At 36.2% G+C, this 24,766-nt stretch overlaps 1 protein-coding gene across 2 annotated transcripts in view; it reads left to right on the plus strand.

Annotated features, from left to right (window-relative positions):
* Positions 1-23,562, plus strand: part of LOC123531253 (ribonuclease P/MRP protein subunit POP5-like) — a 32,453-nt gene extending 8,891 nt beyond the window's left edge. Inside the window, exons 2-6 of one of the 2 annotated variants that reach the window (XR_008365915.1) lie at positions 12,003-12,151; positions 13,091-13,228; positions 15,904-15,987; positions 16,634-20,294; positions 21,826-23,562. Coding sequence is in view for 1 of the 2 variants with exons in the window: in XM_045312061.2 (XP_045167996.1) it covers positions 12,003-12,151; positions 13,091-13,228; positions 15,904-15,987; positions 16,634-16,737 (475 nt within the window). In the remaining variant the exon portion in view is untranslated. Of the gene's footprint in view, positions 1-12,002; positions 12,152-13,090; positions 13,229-15,903; positions 15,988-16,633; positions 20,750-21,825 lie in introns of those variants that run through there. The other variant, XM_045312061.2, reaches the window with a different exon arrangement.
* Positions 23,563-24,766: the final 1,204 nt, after the last annotated feature.

Here is a 24,766-nt window from a genome sequence, read left to right on the forward strand (position 1 = left end):
TATTTTTATAGTTTATGATGTCATAATAGTCAGGGTTAGAATTTAACAGTTTTTTAGAGTACAAAAAATTTCAACTTGCAATTTATCAACTTTACACTCAATTTGTTCAACTGTTTTTTCTACGTACAAGGCTCTGTCCTCCATAACACTATCGGTAAGCATTTGTAGCACAAAACAAGGTTTTTCCATCAAATAATGTGTGTGCGCATACCGGTAGTTACTGTGTTGCATGATCAAAATCTGCAAACAGTCCAAGCACTATGTAAAACGTCATCAGTCGGTGTGGTACTCTGTTTAACATCATCATTAAATGCGTATTTACAGCAGATGGAAACTGAATGTTGAAGAAATTAAAACCGTCATAATTTCTACTTGACTTGACAAAATTTTGCAAGTTTTTGCAAAAGTCACTCGCATTTTTACCTTGACTATACGAAGTATCAGGAGAGCTGTTCTACTCGACCCGGCGTCGGCGTCTTTCCACGTCCCAACCTTGGTTAAAGTTTTTTTTACACTTTCTCTTTTTAGCTCACCTGTCACAAAGTGACAAGGTGAGCTTTTGTGATTGCGCAGCGTCCGTCGCGTGCGTGCGTGCGTGCGTCAGTCCGTAAACTTTTGCTTGTGACCACTCTAGAGGTCACATTTTTCATGGGATCTTTATGAAAGTTGGTCAGAATGTTCACCTTGATGATATCTAGGTCAAGTTCGAAACTGGGTCACGTGCCGTCAAAAACTAGGTCAGTAGGTCTAAAAATAGAAAAACCTTGTGACCTCTCTAGAGGCCATATATTTCACAAGATCTTCGTGAAAATTGGTCAGAATGTTCACCTTGATGATATCTAGGTCAAGTTAGAAACTGGGTTACGTGTGGTCAAAAACTAGGTCAGTAGGTCTAAAAATAGAAAAACCTTGTGACCTCTCTAGAGGCCATATATTTCACAAGATCTTCATGAAAATTGGTCAGAACGTTCACCTTGATGACATCTAGGTCAAGTTCGGAAGTGGGTCAAGTGCCATCAAAAACTAGGTCAGTAGGTCTAAAAATAGAAAAACCTTGTGACCTCTCTAGAGGCAGTCCTTTTTTAGCTCATCTGATTTTTTGAAAAAAAATGATGAGTTATTGTCATCACTTGAGCGGTTGTCGGCGTCGGCGTCGGCGTCTGCGTCTGCGTCGGCGTTGCCTGGTTAAGTTTTATGTTTAGGTCAGCTTTTCTCCTAAACTATCAAAGCTATTGCTTTGAAACTTGGAATACTTGTTCACCATCATAAGCTGACCCTGTATAGCAAGAAACATAACTCCATCTTGCTTTTTGCAAGATTTATGGCCCCTTTTGTACTTAGAAAATATCAGATTTCTTGGTTAAGTTTTATGTTTAGGTCAACTTTTCTCCTAAACTATCAAAGTTTTTGCTTTGAAACTTGGAATACTTGTTCACCATCATAAGCAGACCCTGTACATCAAGAAACATAACTCCATCTTGCTTTTTGCAAGAATTATTGCCCCTTTTGGACTTAGAAAATCAGTTTTCTTGGTTAAGTTTTATGTTTAGGTCAGCTTTTATCCTAAACTATCAAAGCTATTCCTTTAAAACTTGCAACACTTGTTCACCATCATAAGCTGACCCTGTACAGCAAGAAACATAACTCCATCCTGCTTTTTGCAAGATTTATGGCCCCTTTTGGACTTAGAAAATATCAGATTTCTTGGTTAAGTTTTATGTTTAGGTCAACTTTTTCTCTTAAACTATCAAAGCTATTGCTTTAAAACTTGCAACTCTTGTTCACCATCATAAGCTGACCCTGTACAGCAAGCAACATAACTCCATCCTGCTTTTTGCAATAATTATTGCCCCTTTTGGACTTAGAAAAATCATTTTCTTGGTTGAATATTATGTTTAAGTCAACTTTTCTCATAAACTATCAAAGCTATTGCTTTAAAACTTGCAACAGTTTTTCACCATCATAAGTGGACACTGTACATCAAGAAACATAACTCTATCCTGCTTTTTGCAAGAGTGATGGCCCTTTTTAGATTTAGAAAATCATGGGTAGGACAATATTTCTATTATACATAAAAAATCAGATGAGCGTCAGCACCCGCAAGGCGGTGCTCTTGTTTTAATAGATCTTCATAAAAATTGGTCAAAATGTTCACCTTGATGATATCTAGGTCAAGTTTGAAACTGGGTCTTGTGCCATCAAAAACCAGGTCAGTAGGTCAAATAATAGAAAAACCTTGTGACCTCTCTAGAGGCCATATTTTTCATGGGATCTGTATGAAAGTTAGTCTGAATGTTCATCTTGATGATATCTAGGTCAAGTTCAAAACTGGGTCAACTGCGGTCAAAAACTAGGTCAGTAGGTCTAAAAATAGAAAAACCTTATGACCTCTCTAGAGGCTATACTTTTCAATGAATGTTCATGAAAATTGGTCAGAATGTTCACCTTGATGATATCTAGGTCAGATTCGAAGATGGGTTACGTGCCATCAAAAACTAGGTCAGTAGGTCAAATAATAGAAAAACCTTGTGACCTCTCTAGAAGCCATATTTTTCATGGGATCTGTATGAAAGTTAGTCTGAATGTTCATCTTGATGACATCTAGGTCAAGTTCGAAACTGGGTCAACTGCAGTCAAAAACTAGGTCAGTAGGTCTAAAAATAGAAAAACCTTATGACCTCTCTAGAGGCCATATTTTTCAATGGATCTTCATGAAAATTGGTCAGAATGTTCACCTTGATGATATCTAGGTCAAGTTCGAAACTAGGTCAGTAGGTCAAATAATAAAAAAACCTTGTGACCTCTCCAGAGGCCATATTTTTCATGGGATCTCTATGAAAGTTGGTCTGAATATTGATCTTGATGATATCTAGGTCAAGTTTGAAACTGGGTTAACTGCGGTCAGAAACTAGGTCAGTAGGTCTAAAAATAGAAAAACCTTTTGACCACTTTAGAGGTCATATTTTTCAATGGATCTTCATGAAAATTTGTCTGAATGTTCACCTTGATGATATCTAGATAAAATTTGAAACTGGGTCACGTGTGGTCAAAACTAGGTCAGTAGGTATAAAAATAGAAAAACCATGTGACCTCTCTAGAGGCCATGCTCTTCATGAGATCTTCATGAAAATTGGTGAGAATGTTCACCTTGATAATATCTAGGTCAAGTTCAAAACTGGGTCATGTGCCTTCAAAAACTAGGTCATTAGGTCAAATAATAGAAAAACCTTGTGACCTCTCTAGAAGCCATATTTTTCAATGGATCTTCATGAAAATTGGGTCATGTGGAGAAGGTGAGCGATTCAGGACCATCATGGTCCTCTTGTTTCAACTTATCTCTGTAATTACTTGATGGATTTGATTCAAGCTTGAAATAGTTATTCCTCTTCATCACCCACATCATCTGACATAAGGGCCGTAACTCCGGCGCCAATATTTCATGATTTATCCCCACTTTTCACTTAGATTTTAAGTTAAAGTCATCACCCACATCTAATGACATGAGGTGCATAACTCTTGTACCAATTTTCCTGAATTATTTCCCCTTTTTACTTAAAATTTCAGGTTAATGTTTTGATGCACTTTCACTCTGTCTCTGTTATTACTGAATGGATTTGATTCAAACTTAAAATAGTTGTTTAACATCATCACCCACACTATATGACACAAGATGCATAACTCTGGCACCAATTTGTCATGAATTATGTCCCCTTTTACTTAGAATTTAAGGTTAATTTTGATGCATTTTCACTATATCTCAGTTATTATAAATTGCATTTGATTCAAAGTTGAAGTAGTTGTTCCACATCAACACCAACATCATATGTCACAAGATGCATAACTCTTGCACCAAAATTTAATGAATTATGCCCCCTTTTTGCTTAGAATATACCAGGGCTCACGCTGTCAGTCGCCATTATCGCCATTTGCGATTATTTAATTTAAATGGCGAATATTTTTTCATTTTGGCGGCAGTAACTGGCGATTATTTTATTTATTAGCTGCATAAATAATTACGTCAAGTGAGACAGTAACCCACGGTAGAAAATCGATAGAGCAGACTGTTTATTACCTCGTGTATTCCAAACACGTGTCAGCTTATAATGCCGATAACATTGCCTAAGGCGGTAGGATGCAGACGACAATTAAACCGATTATAAGCGAAAGTTAATCTTACCTATCTAGCTATCAGTCAGATTGAACTAACAGGCTACTTTTTTGGAACATTTTAAAACGTCAAAGCAAATTTTCTTCAACTCTATATTAGGCAGACGACAAACCAATTTGTACGGGCAGTTTTCCGATGAAAAATTAAATTGCCATCTATAGCTACCGCTAATTTAATTATCTTTAAAAACATATTATAAACTGACCTAACCATCGACGATTTCAAAGTATCTTTAATCAGGATATGTGTTTTTAAACTGATATGAAATTGTTGGAAGCAAAAAAAATATTTCTTCGAATTTTCAGAATTTATAAAGAACGCGAATTAGTTGAAATATTACAAATCAGATATTTTTAATAGTCTATTTTTTTACCAAAACAATTCCAATAAATGTTTGTTTTGCATATTAATTAAAAAAATTATCGGGAAACCCAATCCTGTTTCTATTTTTAGAAACAATGGCCGATAAGGGCAAACTAAAATAATCAACAAATAAATTTGCTTGCACACTGTAATTAGCGTAAGTAAAAACTTCTAAACCACTTAAAAATTAGTATATTTATTGAATAAAGCATCAAAAACTTGTTGACAAAAAGCTATAATTCAGTAGTGTGCATAGATGCCAAATATCACATATTTTCGCGACCTAATTGTTTTGTACTTTTCGAGCAATTTAAGTGCAGTTATGGTAAAAAAAATCATGGAAACACTTTTGATATATATAATGAAAAAGTATAAACATGAGTGATACTCAAAGACATGGTAAACTTTCCATTGTGTGCAACTGTGTCCATACTGAGTGTGCATGAGGCTAATTTAGCCATTACCCAGTCCATAATGTCAGTCAATATGCAACCATTTCAGCTGCTTTACACAAACTAAATACGTGTCCGGTAAATGCCTTCAAAATCCATCAGAATATAGCACTTTAAACATTTATAGTGGGACCCCACCACCAATATTTGGAGGTATTTCACCTGAATCCCTGATCTCCACACCCACTGTAGGGGTCTACTGCTTTTCTGCTTGTTAAAGCAATTAAGAAAATATATATATGTTAAAATTCATCATTTTTATTTTATTAAAATTGCCTGCAAAGATCCGCATCAATTTTGGCTATTAATTTTTCATAGGTTAAAAAGTTGGCTATTATTTTTTGGAGGCCAGTGTGAACCCTGATATACTTATATAGTGTTTTGATACACTTTATCTTTACCTCGCTTATTACTTAATATATTTAAAACAGACTTAGTTAAAAAAATGTATTGTGCAAATATCTTCATCCAGCATTGAAGTCATTAGCCACTCCAGTGACAGCTCCAGTTTTCTCAGATGTGCCCAGGTTCACTATCCAGCATCAGAATAGTCGAGCGCACTGTCTCCTGTGACAGCTCTCGTTTGAAATGTACTCGCATTTTGCGAGTATGCAAGCTTAAATTCAAACCATGATAGTGCCAGTACTATATAGATGTGCATGCTATTTAAGACAAGGATTTTCCCCAGGGAAAGACAGGAATATCTGTCACTGGCGCATGCTTAGAAAAAATGTTTTTTTTCCTGCTAGGATGGCAAGAAGTATTATGTGATGGCACATGTGTCTGTCCGTCTGTGCGTCCGTTCGTCCGAAAAAAGTTTGTGATGTGCCTAGCTAAAAAGGTATTTGATATAAATTGATGAAACCTTGCGTGATAAAGACGTATGGACTTGCGCACTTCACTTTTTTTCGTCTGGCCCTGGCCTCTGAAATAATCAAAAGTGCACATGTATTTACACCTTGTGACATGCCTAGCTAAAAAAAGTATTTTAATATAAATTGATGAAACCTTGCAGTATGAACTTGTCACCTACATTTTTTCGTCTGGCTCTGCCCCCTATTTCTGGAGATAAACTTGGTCGGAATGTTTATCTTGATGATCTTTAGGCCAAGTTTGAATCTTGGTCATGTGGGGTCTAAAACTAGGTCACCCAGACAAATCAAAGAAAAACTGCGTGTGTGCAATAGGGGCTGCATTTTTGACTGGATGTTTGTGAAATTTGATCAGAATGATTTTCTTTATGAAATCTAGGTCAAGTTCAAATCTTGGTCATCTGGGATGAAAAACTAGGTCACCTGGTCAAATCAAAGAAAAACCTTCTGTATGCAGTAGGGGCTGCATTTTTCATTTGATAAGCATGAAACTTGGTCAGAATGTTTGTCTCCATGAAATCTCAGACGAGTTTTTATCTGGGTCACGTGGGGTCAAAAACTAGGTCACTAGGTCAAATCAAAGAAAATGATTGTTTACACTCAAGAGGCCACATGTTTGGTCCAATCTTAATGAAAATTGGTGAGAATATTTGTCTCTATGAAATCACTAGGTCAGAAATGTTTACACTGTTCTAATATGTTACTCAGGGTAGCGACCTAGGGCCATCTTGGCCTTCTTGTGTTACTATACTATATACATACACTTCACATAATTATGCAATCTTGTGTGCATCAAATTGCAATGTACTGTGTCAGTGTGTGAGGGGCTACATTCATCACCTTCAGTGATAGCTCTAGTATTGTAACAATCAGCATTCCAACTTACAAACAAACACCTATTAGACTAATTATGACCAGGGATCGAATTTAGTGGTCGCAAACTCGCGAAATTCGAGTAAGAATAAAAAATGCGATTAGAAAATCATGGCACTCAAATATTTTTGCGATCACATTCGGAAATCGGGGGAATTCGCTCAAACTGTCCTTTTCTCTTCCTTTGGGGCTGTTAATTTACCAATAATCACGTGATTGCTTGTAGATGCTTGTCGCAATATACAAAAGTAATTATCGGATATCTAAGTAAGTGTCTAGGCAATATTTGTTTGTATTTTGGTGTGTAATTTGCAAAGCTCTGTGGAAATGGAGAGGAAAATAACATGTTTCTTCCTGCAAAAAGGCCCAGAAATGCTAGCAATACTAGGGACAGTGACCTGAGGACCTTCAACGTCCAGCAAAAACTCCAAAGAATCATTGAGTACTTTGGTTTGTATCGTACTTTCAAAACCAGAAAGTCCCCGGCCTGTCCGAACTGTGAACTTTTATATGAAATCAAACAACAACAAAACAACTTAAAGGTCCATTACTAAAACCCGAACGAGTATTATATGAAAACCAGAGTTTGTAGCTGAGACTTCCTATTTACTGAAAATATGGCTCACTGCATCAGATCTGACCAAATAGTCATGAATATGTTCAAGAATAACTAACAAATAAACAAAAGATGTTGCCTATGTCAAACCGAAAGTATGTTTTCCGACTGCTTACGAACCTGTCGAGCATCTTCGGATTTTTTCGGAAGAATCCTCCGAAACGAGGCTATAATTGTACCCCCCGACAACAAAGTTGTAAGGGGGGGTATACTGGTTTCAGGTTGTCTGTCTGTCTGTCCGTCTGTCTGTCTGTCCGTCTGTCCGTAGACGCAATCTTGTGCGCACCATCTCTCCTTATCCCCTTGACAGAATTTAATGAAACTTCACACAAGTGATCAGTACCAACAGTAGTTGTGCATGGGGCATGTTAGGTTCTTTTAGAAAAAAAAATTGCAGAGTTATGGGACTTTGTTTTTTTGTTGCTATACTATATACATAGACACAATCTTGTGCGCACCATCTCTCCTCATCCCCTTGACACAATTTAATGAAACATCACACAAGTGATCAGTACCAACAGTAGTTGTGCATGGGGCATGTTAGGTTCTTTTAGAAAAAAAAATTGCAGAGTTATGGGACTTTGTTTTTTTGTTGCTATACTATATACATAGACACAATCTTGTGCGCACCATCTCTCCTCATCCCCTTGACACAATTTAATGAAACATCACACAAGTGATCAGTACCAACAGTAGTTGTGCATGGGGCATGTTAGGTTCTTTTAGAAAAAAAATTTGCAGAGTTATGGGACTTTGTTTTTTTGTTACTATACTATATACATAGACACGACACAATCTTGTGCGCACCATCTCTCCTCATCCCCTTGACACAATTTAATGAAACTTCACACAAGTGATCAGTACCAACAGTAGTTGTGCATGGGGCATGTTAGGTTCTGTTAGAAAAAAAATTTGCAGAGTTATGGGACTTTGTTTTTTTGTTACTATACTATATACATAGACACAATCTTGTGCGCACCATCTCTCCTCATCCCCTTGACACAATTTAATGAAACTTCACACAAGTGATCAGTAACAACAGTAGTTGTGCATGGGGCATGTTAGGTTCTTTCAGAAAAAAAATTTGCAGAGTTATGGGACTTTGTTTTTTTTTGTTACTATACTATATACATAGACACAATCTTGTGCGCACCATCTCTCCTCATCCCCTTGACACAATTTAATGAAACTTCACACAAGTGATCAGTAACAACAGTAGTTGTGTATGGGCCATGTTAGGTTCTTTCAGCAACAAAAATTGCAGAGTTATGGGACTTTGTTTCTTGTTAACATACTATGTACATGCAGTCTGCATATGCAATCTTGTGCATGCCTAATCTACCAAACCCTTACACACAATTTAATGAAACTTCACACAAGTGATCAGTACCAACCCTAGTTGTGCATGGTGCATGTTACATTCTTTTAGATAAATATTCTGCATAGTTATGGGACTTTGTTTTTTGTTACTATACTGTATACATACAGTCTATATACATACAGTCCACATAATTATGCAATCTTGTGTGCGTCAGATTGCAATGTACTGTGTCAGTGCATGCGGGGGGTACATTCATCACCTTTAGTGATAGCTCTAGTTTATAAATAGATGCAAAATATATTATATGCCCAAACGATAACGTGATTTTTACAAACTTAGCACATGGAATTCAACAATTTTGTAACTCACAAAACCTTCAGGAAAATCATTCTTATAATACAGGTAATAAACAGCTATACTACAAGTTTGCGGAAGGACAGTTCAGGCCCTTCCCGAATAAAGGTGTTTTTACAACTTCGTCTGCAAACGTTCTCAGTTAATCTCTTTTCAGTATAGTTTTAAGAATATAAATGAATAACTGTCTTACACTGCCGAAACAAAATGTGATTGAAATTTACCTAAATACACTGATTTATTTTCATATGGCTACATTAATTTAATAACATTTTAGACATTAAACACATTGTCTTGGCCTAATATATCACTGTCAATTTTGAACATAAATTTTGTACATTTCATATTTTTCGTGCAGTCTGTGTATAATTATGTCTCCCCCAGGAGACATATTGTTTTTGCCCTGTCCGTCCGTCCGTCTGTCCGTCCGTCCGGACGTCCGTCCGTCTGTACGTCACACTTCATTTCCGAGCAATAACTGGAGAACCATTTGACCTAGAACCTTCAAACTTTATAGGGTTGTAGGGCTGTTGGAGTAGACGACCCCTATTGTTTTTGGGGTCACTCTGTCAAAGGTCAAGGTCACAGGGGCCTGAACATTGAAAACCATTTCCGATCAATAACTAGAGAACCACTTGACCCAGAATGTTGAAACTTCATAGGATGATTGGTCATGAAGAGTAGGTGACCCCTATTGATTTTGGGGTCACTCCGTCAAAGGTCAAGGTCACAGGGGCCTGAACATTGAAAACCATTTCCGATCAATAACTAGAGAACCACTTGACCCAGAATGTTGAAACTTCATAGGATGATTGTTCATGAAGAGAAGACGACCCCTTTTGATTTTGGGGTCACTCCATCAAAGGTCAAGGTCACAGGGGCCTGAACATTGAAAACCATTTCCGATCAATAACTAGAGAACCACTTGACCCAGAATGTTGACACTTCATAGGATGATTGTTCATGAAGAGTAGATGACCCCTATCGATTTTGGGGTCACTCCATTAGAGGTCAAGGTCACAGGGGCCTGAACATTGAAAACCATTTCCGGTCAGTAACTTGAGAACCACATGACCCAGAATGTTGAAACTTAATAGGATGATTGGTCATGCAGAGTAGATGACCCCTAACGATTTTGGGGTCACTCTGTGAAAGGTCAAGGCCACAGGGGCCTGAACATTGAAAACCATTTCCGGTCAGTAACTTGAGAACCACTTGACCCAGAATGATGAAACTTCATAGGATGATTGATCATGCAGAGTAGATGACCCCTAACAATTTTGGGGTCACTCTGTTAAAGGTCAAGGCCACAGGAGCCTGAACATGGAAAACCATTTCCAATCAATAACTTGAGAACCTCTCGACCCAGAATGTTGAAACTTCATAGGATGATTGTTCATACAGAGTAGATGACCCCTATTTATTTTGAGGTCACTTGATCAAAGGTCAAGGTCACAGGAGCCTGAACAGTGACTTGAAAACCACTAGGCCAAGAGTGTTGAAATTTAGCGGGATGACTGGACATGCCAAGTAGATGATCCCTATTGCAGCCAACCAATAGTGTCTCTTTGACTTTCGATCCTGACCCCTATTGACTTCTTGCCTATAGGACTTTGAATTTGGGGAGACATGCGCTTTTTTACAAAAGCATTTTCTAGTTACCATCATGGAAATACAGTTATTTTGTCGTGCGTTTTAAACGGATATTCGTTTGAAACAATTTTAAAATCACGTGATCCCGAAGAATTTCCAACCGATTACGGAAAAACGATAAACATGAAAGTAGGAAAAAACGACCCCCCATGTCAGTCTAAGAAAATACAGAAACAGTCATTTGTTTCTCTGTTCTTGTGTTGATTTCAAGGGAATATTGCACGGCTATCATAATGTTTAGTACTATATTACAAAATGTGTAGGTTTTTTTTAAGATTTATGTCTCTTCATTTGTCTTTATTTTGCACCTTTAATAAATTTAGCACTTAAACAGCTTTTAAATAATTGCTAGTGGAACCCATCATTTTGCTAGTGGAAAAAAATGGCACTAGCACAAATTTGCTAGTAAGAAAAAAAGTTAAATTCGATCCCTGATGACATCCATCCACTGTCACTGAGACAGCTACAAGTTACCTCAGATTATCACAAGTACTCATGTTTCCCACAAGTGTCTGGGATACTTCCATTAAAGCCTCACTGTAGCTGACAACTGACTGGAATACTTTCATTTAATAAAGCCTCACCGTAGCTGACAACTGACTGGAATACTTTCATTTAATAAAGCCTCACCGTAGCTGACAACTGACTGGAATACTTTCATTTAATAAAGCCTCACCGTAGCTGACAACTGACTGGAATACTTTCATTTAATAAAGCCTCAACGTAGCTGACAACTGACTGGAATACTTTCATTTAATAAAGCCTCACCGTAGCTGACAACTGACTGGAATACTTTCATTAAAGCCTCACTGTAGCTGACAACTGACTGGAATACTTTCATTTAATAAAGCCTCCCCATAGCTGACAACTGACTGGAATACTTTCATTAAAGCCTCACTGTAGCTGACAACTGACTGGAATACTTTCATTTAATAAAGCCTCCCCGTAGCTGACAACTGACTGGAATACTTTCATTAAAGCCTCACTGTAGCTGATAACTGACTGGAATACTTTCATTTAATAAAGCCTCACCGTAGCTGACAACTGACTGGAATACTTTCATTAAAGCCTCACCATAGCTGACAACTGACTGGAATAATTTCTTTAAAGCCTCACTGTAGCTGACAATATTCATAGCCAGCTTCTTGTTATTACTTTCACTCTTTATACATGTACTAACATTCCCAACATGCACACAGTTAGGTCAGTAACACTTACAAGAGGTGTTGGCAGTATACAGAGACAGACAGAGACAGATTACTGGACTTCTTGACTTTGGGTTCTAATGGATTTTATGTATAAATGCTACAGTAGTAAATATATATTTCAGGTACATTCTTTGCAAGGTGATATTCACTGACAGGAGGAAGAAGCACAGTATAAATGAGAATGACTTTTATTATGCAGTGAAGAATGAAATAAATGCATTACATGGGGACTATGCGATTGCTTCACTGCGAAATGTACCAAGTTTGGCAGGTACGGTTTGTTAAGCAAAATTACACTATTTTTCTGTATGATAACATGGTTGGAATCTTTTTACTGCAGAATAGCTGAGAGTTTTCTTCAGCTTTAGATGTTGCATTAACCTTTACCCTGCTATATTACTAAAATAGACTGGTTCGTCATTCAGTTTGGGCAGTACTGCTTATTATTCAAAGGGGTGTTTACTGAAAACTAATTGAATAGGGAATAGTGCAGACTATGGTCCGTGCAGGCTGATCTTGGTCTGCACTGGTGGCAAAGGCAGAATCACTTGCCTGCAGCAGGCTAAAGGTTTAAACAATGTCATACTATGGGAATGGGCTTTTAATATCAATTAATTAGTTTATTTAATAACATTATACATGTATTTTTCTTCATGTATCTAAAGTAAAATATTAGTTACTTTTCTTTGTACCAATCATAGAATATCTGTCAATAGAGCAAACCATTATAGATTTATTTTGGTAGGTTATGCATCATGGGTTTTTTTTACCAGGAGGAAAAGGGGTCCAGGCCTGTGATTTGGGGAAAAAATAGCTCGGTATTTGGGCAAAGGGGAATAAAAAAACCTGATGTAAAGTCAATTTTTGGGGAAAACTGCATGATTTAAAAGATATTTTCTGAAGGGAAGGGGCCTATTAATGGCCCCTATTATAGAAGAAAAAAAACCCAGTGCATACATGAAATATTTGAAACAACATGTACAGAAATTTAAAAAATACCACATACATGAGAATCTTAAAAGAACAACATGACATACACACCAACACAAGAAAAAGAGAGCTCTTATTTCCATTGTGGTCCTCTGCATTGTTGGAATGACATGGAGAGGCATTCTAAAGAAAATATAAAAGAAACAAACCATTTGAATTATATGGAGAACAGTCACCTTTATACATGTATCTACTATTTACAGTTATTGTTTAATTTCAGTGCGATATGTTGATGGTAACTCTGGAGTGGTACTCATTAGGTGCCAGCGGAGTCTACTGAAGATAGTGCAGTCTTCTATCACCTTTGTCAAGAAGATTAATAAGGAAGATGGTTTCCTGCAGACAATTCATGTTGGAGGTAAAGTGACAGCAGTGTTCAAAGTTTTTCAGATTTTCATTTTTAGCTCACCTGAGCAAAGTGCAAACAAAGTGAGCTATTGTGATCACGCTGTGTCCGTCGTGCATATGTGCATCCATCCGTCAAGTCGTCCATCGTCAACATTTGTGTTTAAACGACATCTCCTCCAAAACCAATGAATGGATTTTGATGAAACTCAGCCATGATGTTCCTTTGGTGGTCCTCTACCAGAGTTGTTCAAACGGTTCCACTTGGTTGCACATAGGAGCTGCCAGAGCTAAAAATAGAAAAAACTTCAAACAACATCTCCTCCTAAACCGATGGTCCGATTTTGAAATCATTTCACACAATTGTTTGAAATCATTTCACACAATGGTCCTTATGTCACCTTCTACCAAGATTGTTCAAATTATACTTATTTGTCAAAAAACATGGCCGCTAGAGGGCGTGGTAACTTTTCCCTATATGTATAGAGTGGAAACTTAAAAAATCTTGTATGAAACTGCTTGCCCGATTTTAGAATAATTCATAAATGGTCCTTGTGTGACCCTTTACCAAAATTGTTCAGATTATTTTGATTTGTCAAAAAACATGGCCGCCAGAGGGTGTGGTCACTTTTCCCTATATGTATATAGTGGAAACTTAAAAAATCTTGTATGAAACTGCTTGCCCGATTTTAGAATAATTTTACACAAATGGTCCTTGTGTGACCCTCTATCAAGATTGTTCAGATTATTATGATTCATCAAAAAACATGGCCGCCAGAGGGTGTGGTCACTTTTCCCTATATGTATATAGTGGAAACTTTAAAAATCTTGTGTGAAACTGCTGGCCTGATTTTAGAATAATTTTACACAAATGGTCCTTGTGTGACCCTCTACCAAGATTGTTCAAATTATTTTGATTTGTCAAAAAACATGGCTGCCAGAGGGCGTGGTCACTTTTCCTTATAATTATGTATATAGTGGAAATTTTAAAAAATCTTCTTGTTTGAAACTGCAAGCCCAATTTTAAAATAAATTTACACAAATTGTTCTTGTGTGACCCTCTACCAAGATTGTACACATTATTCCGATTCGTCAAAAAACATGGCTGTTCAAATTATTGCCCTAGGTTCAAAAGTGTGTGTGACATGTATATAATATAGGCTAACATAGAAGAAACCTAACTCTGTACTTGTACAAACACACTTGCAGCCTTGTACACAGGTAAGCGCTTTAGGGTCAATGACCCTCTTGTTCGGAAGTAGTGTTTGTTGTACTCGCTTTATTAAAAAAAAGGAATACAAAGGGTATAGCTTGGCAAGTTCAAAAAGCCAGAAAATCCATGTAAAAAACTCCTATTGCACATTGTATTGTCATAAATAGTTCCTAATTACAGATTATCATTAAACCCATTATGCGGTAAATTCATCAGTATTGCTTAAATGCATGTGTCAATGGAAACTTCAGTTAATGTCCCCTAGTTTTCAGGGAATGACAAAATACACTAAAGTTAAATGACAGCAATTTACCGAAGAAAGCACAGTAATTCAGACCACTGATTAAAAATGCAGAACAGTATGCCCAACATTTTCGCTCACTCGTTCCGTTTCCTGGACAGTTTTCCAGGAGATATCAGTTTAAAATCCAGGATATTTGGAGATTTTGCCGACCAGCATTTTTAAAAAAAAATAATTTGTCGAATATGAGACTGTAAAAGAAATTAAATCAATTTACCTTTCTGAGTTGTTAACTCAGTTAGGCAATGGTTTCAGGGGTGGTAAGTTGCATTTTAAAACAATTAAACAACTAAAGTATTGATTTGAATTGATTTAATTATTATTTAATTGTCATTTAATAAGTAGAGAAAGGTATGATATGATAAAAAGTATTAACATCCAAACAGCTGCATCTAGGTATACATCACATTTTAATTTCACTAACTACAAAATTATTTCCTACATTTTTAGCACACGGGCAATAGCGTAAACAGATTGGAAATAAACCTATTTCATCATCTCAGATTTATAATTATAGTAAAGGTGCTTTTTACTCAGTAAAAATAAAACAAAAGAATATAACAAAGAAAAAATGTTAGTTGTTTTCTCACTTGTCATCAATGGTAATAATTGTCATTACTCCTGTCATTAAAGGAAAGGCGGCTCAGTTGTAAAACTAAATATCTTTTCCCACCTTAATCATTGATTAACAGGCTCCCATCTTTATCAAACATAAACACCACCACTTGCATGATCAGAAAATAGTCCAAGGCACACACATACACATCTTTTTGCAGAAAAGCTGCTTAGCATCGGTGTGTGACCTCGTTAAACTTTTATAGATAGAGTGATAAATTATTTCAGCCATAGTATGTAATTAGTGATTTGGAATTTTGGATTTCACGTTGAAATAATTGATTTCCATATGACTGGGAAATGGACTTAAAATCCGTGAGACTCACAGATGATCTGGGAGACTTGACATGTATGAGTAAAAATAAAGATGATTAAAACTTTACTTTTTTAAGCACTTATTGCCTTCATGTTTAAACTACACTACTGTTTTGACTTCATTTGAGTAACGGTAAGTACAGTCAAAACTCCCTTTTCCATAAAAAATGGCAACATTTGGTTCTGTAGGGTTTAAGTTGTAAATGATATTTAACTGTTTTAAAATGTTTTATCTATGTTTTAGGCACAATTAGATCCTGTCTGAAATTCCTGATCAGGTATCACAGATCTCGGTTGCCACAGTTACTGATGGAATGTAAAACCGAAGGTATGACATGTTTTAGTTTGACGTTTGATGTTTAGTGATAATGTGTAGTCAGCACCACAGATTTTATTACAGATCAAAGTCCATGCGCTTTAAAACTGACTTCACATAGAGGTGTATTGTTGACTGATGGATGAAAAAAAAAAATTCAGGGGAACAGTCTGCTGCTCGTATTGTCTAGGTTGTTCATTTTGCCTTTCATATGGTACAGCTGTGACGAATTGAAGTTGTATCACTTTATTTAAAAAGCATGTGTTCTACCAGAGAACTTGACAGCCACTAGTTTTAGTACTGTGTTACTGTTTACTTATTTTTACTCTCCCTGAAGGGGAGAGCATATAGTCCCCACCTTGTCTGTTCGTTCATCCATCACACTTCTTGTCAGGTGGGTAACTCAAAAAGTATTGGAGATAGCCAGAAGAGATTCTCTTTTAATCTAAGTCTTGTATGTGTTAAATTTTGAATTGTGAAGGTATAGTAGAAAAACTTTATGTACTAAAAGATTCAAGTTGTCTCAAGAAGCTTGGTTCTATGCTGTCTAAAAATATATGGTATTATTACTTATTTGCATGATTAATGCCAGTTGATTGGTGTAGATTTTTTGAAAACTTTAGTGAAATATTTAGGGATTTCACATTCCTGATTGCAGATGAAAAGAAGAAAGTACAAGCAGCTATTGTGCAAAGTTGTAAGACAAGTACACAAGTGATGAGTACATGGGAAAGAAGGGAGAAATCTGAAACACCAAAATGATTAGTAAAGGGAGATAAGAGCTCTTCATCATGGAGGTAACATTAGTAAAGAGTGGTAAGAAGTCTTCATTATGAAGGTGACGTTGTAAAGAGAGATAAGAAATCTTCATTACGGAGGTGACATTGTAAAGAGTGATAAGAAATCAAAAAGAGATGAGAAATCTTCATTATGGATGTAACATTAGTAAAGGGTGGTAAGAAGTCTTCATTATGGAGGTAACACTGTAAAGAGTGATAAGAAATCTTCATTATGGAGGTGACGTTGTAAAGAGAGATAAGAAATCAAAGAGAGACAAGAAATCTTTATTATGGAGGTAACATTAGTAATGAGAGATAAGAAATCTTCATTATGGAGGTGACATTGTAAAGAGAAATAAGAAATCTTTATTATGGAGGTAACATTAGTAATGAGAGATAAGAAATCTTTATTTTGGCGGTAACATTGGTAAAAGACAGATAAGAACTTCAATAGAAACAACTTGAAACAAGCTTAGCAGTAGAAGCTGAAAATTGGAAACTTTAAAATGTCGGTGTTGAAGGAAGTGCAGATGTTACGTGTTAGGTTAGAGTGTGCTGCATATCTGCAGTATCATTTGTCAGCAGGTTGCAGCAAGGTATGAGATTGGGTCAAAAAACGTGTTATCCCACTTGAAATTTATAGTACAACATGCAGTCTTTAAGCTCACCTGAACACAAAGTGCTTGGGGTGAGCTATTATGATTGCTCACGGTCCAGCATCCATTGTTCATCTCTCTGTCTACATTTTTCTTCAAACAACATCATTTCAGAAACCATTTGATGGAAGTTGATGAAACTTGGGCGGGATGTTCCTTTTGTGGTTCTCTTCCAAAGTTGTTGAAACACTTGCTTGGTTGCACGTAGGGGCAGTCTGAGCTAAAATAGAAAGATCTGTAAACAACATCACCTCCTAAATGGCTGGTTGCATTTTGAAATAATTTCACATATATGGTCCTTACGTAATCCTCTACCAGAATTCTTCAGATAATTCCGATTCATCAAAAAACATAGCTGCCAGAGGGTGTTGTCTGCACACACATAACCTGCCCATATGTATTTAGTAGAAACTTTTAAAATATTCTTGTCAAAAGAACACTGGCATTATTTCAGTATAGTTTCACAGACATTTCCCTTGCATGACCATCTACCAAAACTGTTCAAGTGTGCATCGTAACTCGGGTTAGCAATCTAGGGCGGTCATTGCCCTTTTGCTTAGATTTGTTACGCTCAGAAAGATTCAAAGTAGTATATTTGACTACAAGAAAGGTTGATATACAAATGTATGCATTACTACAGGAAATTGAATATTGATAAGAAAGTTATGTACAATCAAACTTGTTGATAAAGACCACACTTAGGAGGGCAAAAATGTGGCCTTTATTAACAGGTTGTCTTTATGTACAGATTACAGTAATTTCTTACAGCTGAAGTTAATTGTTTCTTGAGAGAGTCCAAGCTCACAGAATCTGAGATGATGTGTAGTACAGGTTTTGTTGATTCTACTGGAAATGTTAGAATACCAACTGTTTTAAAGTTTATGCCCCAAGATTTATGTTGAATTCATTGATAATTTGATTAAATAATTAAACATGTTGTAGGCTGTAACTATGTTTGTTTGTTGAAAGCAATTTAACATTTTTGCAAAAGTTTGATTTTGAATACCTGAACACTGAATTGTGATGTACATCTGAATGAATGCCCATGAAAACAGAAGTTGTTATCATAAAAAATTGCATATAGCTGTATCATATATACCCAATAATTGCCTGTTTTGTCGAGGGGAAATGGGGTGGATTTTGTCCTACATCCCGTAGGGTCAAGCCAAATCTGAAGTTGCAATGGAAGTTACCCATTAGCCTGGTAAGTATTGTACAAAGAGTGATGTTTGGCTTGTGTAATAGTCTTAACGCTTGATTGTGATTTACAAAGATTTGTTTGCAAGAAACACATTAAAACATGAAATTGAACAATCATTTAATTACAAAGCATATAAACATGATGTTATGGAAAATTGTGGCACAAAATATTACGCAAAATAAAACAAGTACAAGGACAAGCTGGATGAGCTAGATGTTCTACTTTCTTCTTCTTCTGAATCCTAAGTGTCACTGAGGTACATACATGCAACTTTGCTAGTGTCAGAGCTCCAGATAAGCTGCGTATTGTGTAAATACGTTCTGAAATTTACGAAAAACATTTGAAATCAAACCTACGCGTACAGGTACACATTGAAAAAAAATGGGATACGTATTTTACTCGATTAAAGTGTATATCCCAATTTTTTCGTAAATCAAGCACATCCATTTTGTAATTGAGTACAGCAAACAAAAGTCGCGTCTCAAAAGCAGACGATATCGTAAAGAAATGCCATGTTCTTCTTCAAATATATTAAAATATATGACAAGAGATGAGTCGGATGATGCCTGTCGGATTGCTAAGACAGTTATCTATGACATATTATGCGTAACTGTTGAAACAGACAAGGAAAAGCTGAAACACCATGCAGGTGTTTCTAATAAGACATTGAACGATTGGCAGCCAAAATATCACTTGCTGTTGATAGACCGCAGTGGTCAGCAACTGAAATTAAGATGTAGTGTATGCATTAAACAAAATATTAAAACTATCTGGGCGAATGAAGGCTCAACAAATATTCAGAAAAATAGCATTGATCGACATAGCACGTCAGCTGAGCACATGAATGCCGAACGGAAAGTTATACAAACAAACGAACAGTTATTATTATTACCCTTTGAATGATTTAGAAAACTGAAATACCATTTAGAAATTCTAAAATACCCTTTTGAAAAGAAAACTAGGAGTAAAATACTCTTTAAAAAAGAATGGGGGGTAAAATACCCTTTAACCTAAAACCTTATCTGGAGCTCTGTAGTGTCGTTTATATACTGCTACAGTAGTCTCCTGTGATATTTTCCTTGTATAAACAAAATCATTTTCTTTAAATGATCTGTCTGTCTCATTAATTTATGACAAAAACACATAAAACCAAATAACTCAACATCATTTATTCAGCATTATGTTGTACATGCAAATTTATGAACTTATTGAAATTTATTGACAAAAAGTAGTGGAATATGAAAGGCCGCAACATAAAAATTACTGTCTCCTTTGGTTCTCACTAAAGAGTGCCAAATAGAGACCTATGAAAATCCCGGCCAGCCAGTGTAGGATATGCGTCATTGCCATGGTCAGATAAGTGAACGCCATCTGGGCGATAGAAATGGGGGTTATTTCTATTAATGTTTTGATGGTTCAATGCCCGTCCCATCTCATACTGTAAAATGGTCTGTTTCAGTTTTCTGTTTATTCTTTTTCTTTTAAGGTCCATCATTTTTGCAGAGGCGAGGGTGTTGGGTGTGTCCCTCCAATTAAATCTAGGTAGAATGTCTGTCCAATCAACAATAGAATTAAGAAAAACTGAAAATAGATACTTCAGAGCTTTAGATAAGATTGAAATGATTTTGCATGTGTTTGCTGAAGATACATTGTTTCCACCTACGTGGATGATTATAACAGAAGGTTTATAACCTTTTAAAAGTCCACGCTGTATAGCAGATTTGAGTTCCTCGCTTCTCATTCCTGACTTTCCATCCCAGATAACTTTATGGTCTGCTTTGTTAGTACTTTTAGATCCGTATCTTTCCCCCGGAACATCGTACAAGAGAGTCACCCAAGACCCACACCTCAGAATCATCAGAAGAAGGCTCAGCTCAGTCATGACCTGATAAAATATCGACAATTTCTCCAGGGTCCTGGTTAAAATTCTTTTTTCTCTTTGTATTCTCAGCTGTAGGACCTCCAGCTCTCCTCTTGATACCTTTTCCTCTGCCAGGCATATTAATCTTTCAATGATTAGTTGGATTTTATTTTTTATAAACTTTTCTAAGAGACTCTTGGAATTCCAGGAACAGGAAAGAGGCTGGATCAATTCCTTCTGTTAATAGGTAGAGCAGATAGTAAGGGAAACAACCACGATTGCATAATTATGTTTGTTGAACAAAGGTTACTCCCCTTGCTACAAATATATAGTAAATTAAATTGGCATTATTGTCATGCAATAAGCCTTATTATAATCATTCATACATGCAATGATGCTAATGTCCTGTATATACTGCTACAGTAGTACTTGACAGTCACACTCTTGTGAACATTTTCTTTGTATAAACAAAATCATTTTCTTTAAATGATCCATCTGTCTTACCTTGATCATTCTTAAATGCAACTTTGCTACAGTCATTAACTGATTGTTAAATCATATTCTTTCCTGGTATTTGAAACTTGACAAATGCTTAGTACTTTTCTTCTGTACTGGTGTGGTAAAATTAGATTTTTTCAGTTGTTTAACTGGTTGATTTATTGGAATGTTGTTAGTCTGGTCTGGGGTGGTTGAATGTTATGGTTTGTTGGAAACCATTTAGAATATAATTCCTGCAGTTCATTCATTGTTCAGAAATAAATGACATGTCTTGTTACTTAAAGACGCTGCTACATGAGAGTCAAACAAAGTAACAGTTTGGGAAATCCTCTAGCCAAGAACACATAATATGAATGTTACTCATAAAGCAATGCAGATGTATAGGCTGTTGCGAGGAGCAATGCTGATTCACAATGTCTTTACAAAGATCATAAACTAGGACCCCTTACATGAAGAACCAGAACTTTGCGGCCCTGGTATACTTGAGTACTCAGTTTAATACTTCTTCCTGTTTCAGCCAAAAATGCCGTGAGACACAGAATGATCAATTCCTTATTTCACCAGGTGCCACAATGCAGGGCTTGTTGAGACATTCCTTCAGTTATTATGTCACACAATTAAAGTTAATTGGCAACACCTTTTCAATTTTTCCTATATTTAAGTCTTTTATCTCAAAGTCCTTTCTCATTGACTTACAGAAATAATGATTTTTTCGGAAAAATAAAATACTAGAGCATTTAACCTAAAAGAGTCTTTATTGAAAGTGAGCTAGCCAAGCTGGTACCTCAGGCCAAACTGAAACTTGGGCATTCTGGGCCCTTTTGTCGTAATGCTGACTGAAAGAGAAAAAAGGAGGTATGGAATAATTGAATATACATGTATAATTTTACTTCATCAAAACTAGATCTTGTTAAGCACTTCAGAATAAAATGCAAAACAAGCAACACGGGCAACTTGCAGCTAGTTTCCAGTTCTTTCAACATATTTTTCTATAACATAATTATAGTAACGAAAAATATTGCATATTCTGCTTGTTGTCATTTACAGTTGCCTGTAACAAATTACAGTGAAGGAACTGGAAACCAGCGGACAATTATTTTGCCGTAAATTAGATGGTATTTTTGCACTAGTTTGCCTTCATTATGATTATACAGAAATAGTTGAAGTGTTACTGATTCTTTTTTCTGTATAGCTCAAAATGCTATGGTTGGTAATCATGCATAGTTTATCCCTCTAGTTTGGAACCAGTTTAATATTTCTATCCGTACATCATGAACGGATTTGGCAAAGAATATTTAAAATATTATTCTATGTCTTCTTCAACACTTCTGCAAAGATCAGAAACGCTGTTTGTGGCAAATTCGTAGCCGACTGAACCGAATTCTGGTAGAAAGTCACTCAGAGTTCAGATTACTGGAACATCTATCGAGCCATATATCTAAATAAAAAGACAGAAAACTAAAATGGTATTAAATACATTGCATGAAATATTTAATTATTGTCGTACAAGGGGAACTTAGAAAATTTTGAGACTGTCCAAATAGAATATAGAAAAGTCTGTATTTAAGGACATTGCTTACACCAGTCCCTCAAAATATTTACACATTACATAAATGCACATAAGCGAGGGGTTGAATGCTTGACCTCTCATGTAAAAGCTAGAATGGTCAGTACAACAATTTGTCATTCTCATATGATCAGTTAAGGTGCTTGGTCATTCTTATATATAAATATTGAATTGAAGTACATGTGTACTGAACATTTATACATACATAGTAGGCCATGTTGTTACATATTCCTCCCATCCTAACAAGAAAATTTTAATTAGTTTGATAAAAGTTGTCTTCAGTTAAGTAAAAAAAAAAAGGAATCACCGTCGGTAAGACAACAAATTCTTTGTTTAACTATATTTATCAGACAGCTAATTGGATTTCAAGTTAATTAATTTTTGTGACCTTCTTGACCACACCCCCAACAATCTAAACGCTTGATTTAGTATTAACATTTTGCTTTGTCTTATTCCTGTCATTTATGTACCCTTTTCTGATCCTATTATCTTGTGTTGTCTGTCATATCAGTCCTGGTGTATGTTCCCACTACAATACAAATAGTCATGACTTCTATGATGAAATGCTATAGGTGTAATTCTGCGGAGGTGATCAGCCTCCATCAGAGTATGCTTGGAACCTCTTGAAGCATGTCCTTACTTATCTGGCCTATTTTGTCTTATTGCCATTTTATATGCTTCGTCAAAAGTCTTGGGACTGTTTCTCTCTATGTGTGCCCTCATATCTCTATCCTGTATACCTGACAAGAAAATGCTGAATAGTTGGGCCTCAATCAATGGTTTTATGTGTTCATTTTGATCAGGGTAGGCTTTCTCAGCCATAGAAAGTAACCTTTCCCCATGAAATTTTATGTCTTCATCTTGCCTCTGGTGAGAGTTTACTAAAATCTCAAATGCTTTAAGTCTGTCCTCTATAACTCTGTTGTCTATTGACTCTGTTTTTCAATTTCCTCGGAGTTCTTTTGGTAATTATGTCTCCCACCACACAGTGGTGTGGGAGACATATTGATTTACTTCTGTCTGTGTGTGTGGTGTCTGTCTGTCTGTCACAAAGCTTGTCCGCACTCTTAAGTCGAACAGTTCTTATCCGATCTTCACCAAACTCACTTTCTTCTCGCCACTTTTCACTTTCGATTGATTGTTTTTTTTATAAAACCCAACAATTCTGATGCTGGAGATTTTCTTGCTCTTTTAATACCTTTTTTCTCTGGGGATGACTGTGGCTTCCTTCAGTGTTTCACCATTTTGTTCCAGTTCTTCATCTTGCTCGTCCTCATCAGCATTAGACGTAGAGGGAGCTGAGCTCTCCACACATTTGGAGGTTATGTTTGGTTTGTCCTTATACAGATCATCCAGCTCTTTTTCAAATATATATGTTTTGCGTTCATTGCCACTTTTTGCATTAGTGTCCTTGACATTTTTGTAGGCCCTATATATTTTCTTCATACATGAGCTACACTGTTCTTGTGAAAATGCATAACCTTTCAGTGAGTCCCTCAGCTGTCTGTTGAAATGCTTTCTTTTTACTTAGTCGACCTTTGTCAATTTTTGTTTGTCGGATCTTATACTCTTCTATAAGAAGGAGAGTTGCCTCCTTTGTCCAGGACATAAGCTCTAGTCAGCATTGGCCTCTGAAAAAAAATGTAGGGGTTTAAATATACAGCGACCAGGGCATGTAAAAACCTTTGAATTTCAATATTCAACTAACACATTAAGGATAACTTAACAGGGCCATTAACACAACAAACCTTATGAGCTATTAAAATTTGATCAGAGAGCTGTAAAGAAAATACAACACTACCAGTAAATAGTTCAATCCCTTAATTATAATTTGGACAAAACTGTAGGTATATGGAAAATATAACCCCTTGGGCTTCAGCCGAATTTTTGTACTGCATACAGCTTTCGTTACCATACTAGACAATTATCACAATAAAAATGAATTTTGATGAAGATTTCAATTGCATACCTATCACCTTTGCATTATGCACCGATATAAATGAAACTAGAGCTGCTTTTGAGAAAAGCACATGTCTCCCACAACTGCCTAATCATCTAAATAGCAAGTCAGTCTTTATATATTGGCTAGTTAATGTACTTGGCCAAGGAGTTATGGTCAATAACATTTGGTTCAAGTTTGGTGAAGATCGGATGAGAAATGTTCGACCTAGATTGCGGACAAGAGTAAAAAAGCAGATTTTCGGTAATTCAAGGGCCATAACTCCGAAA

Source organism: Mercenaria mercenaria, chromosome 1, assembly GCF_021730395.1.
Source record: "Mercenaria mercenaria strain notata chromosome 1, MADL_Memer_1, whole genome shotgun sequence".
Classification (NCBI taxonomy): domain Eukaryota; kingdom Metazoa; phylum Mollusca; class Bivalvia; order Venerida; family Veneridae; genus Mercenaria; species Mercenaria mercenaria.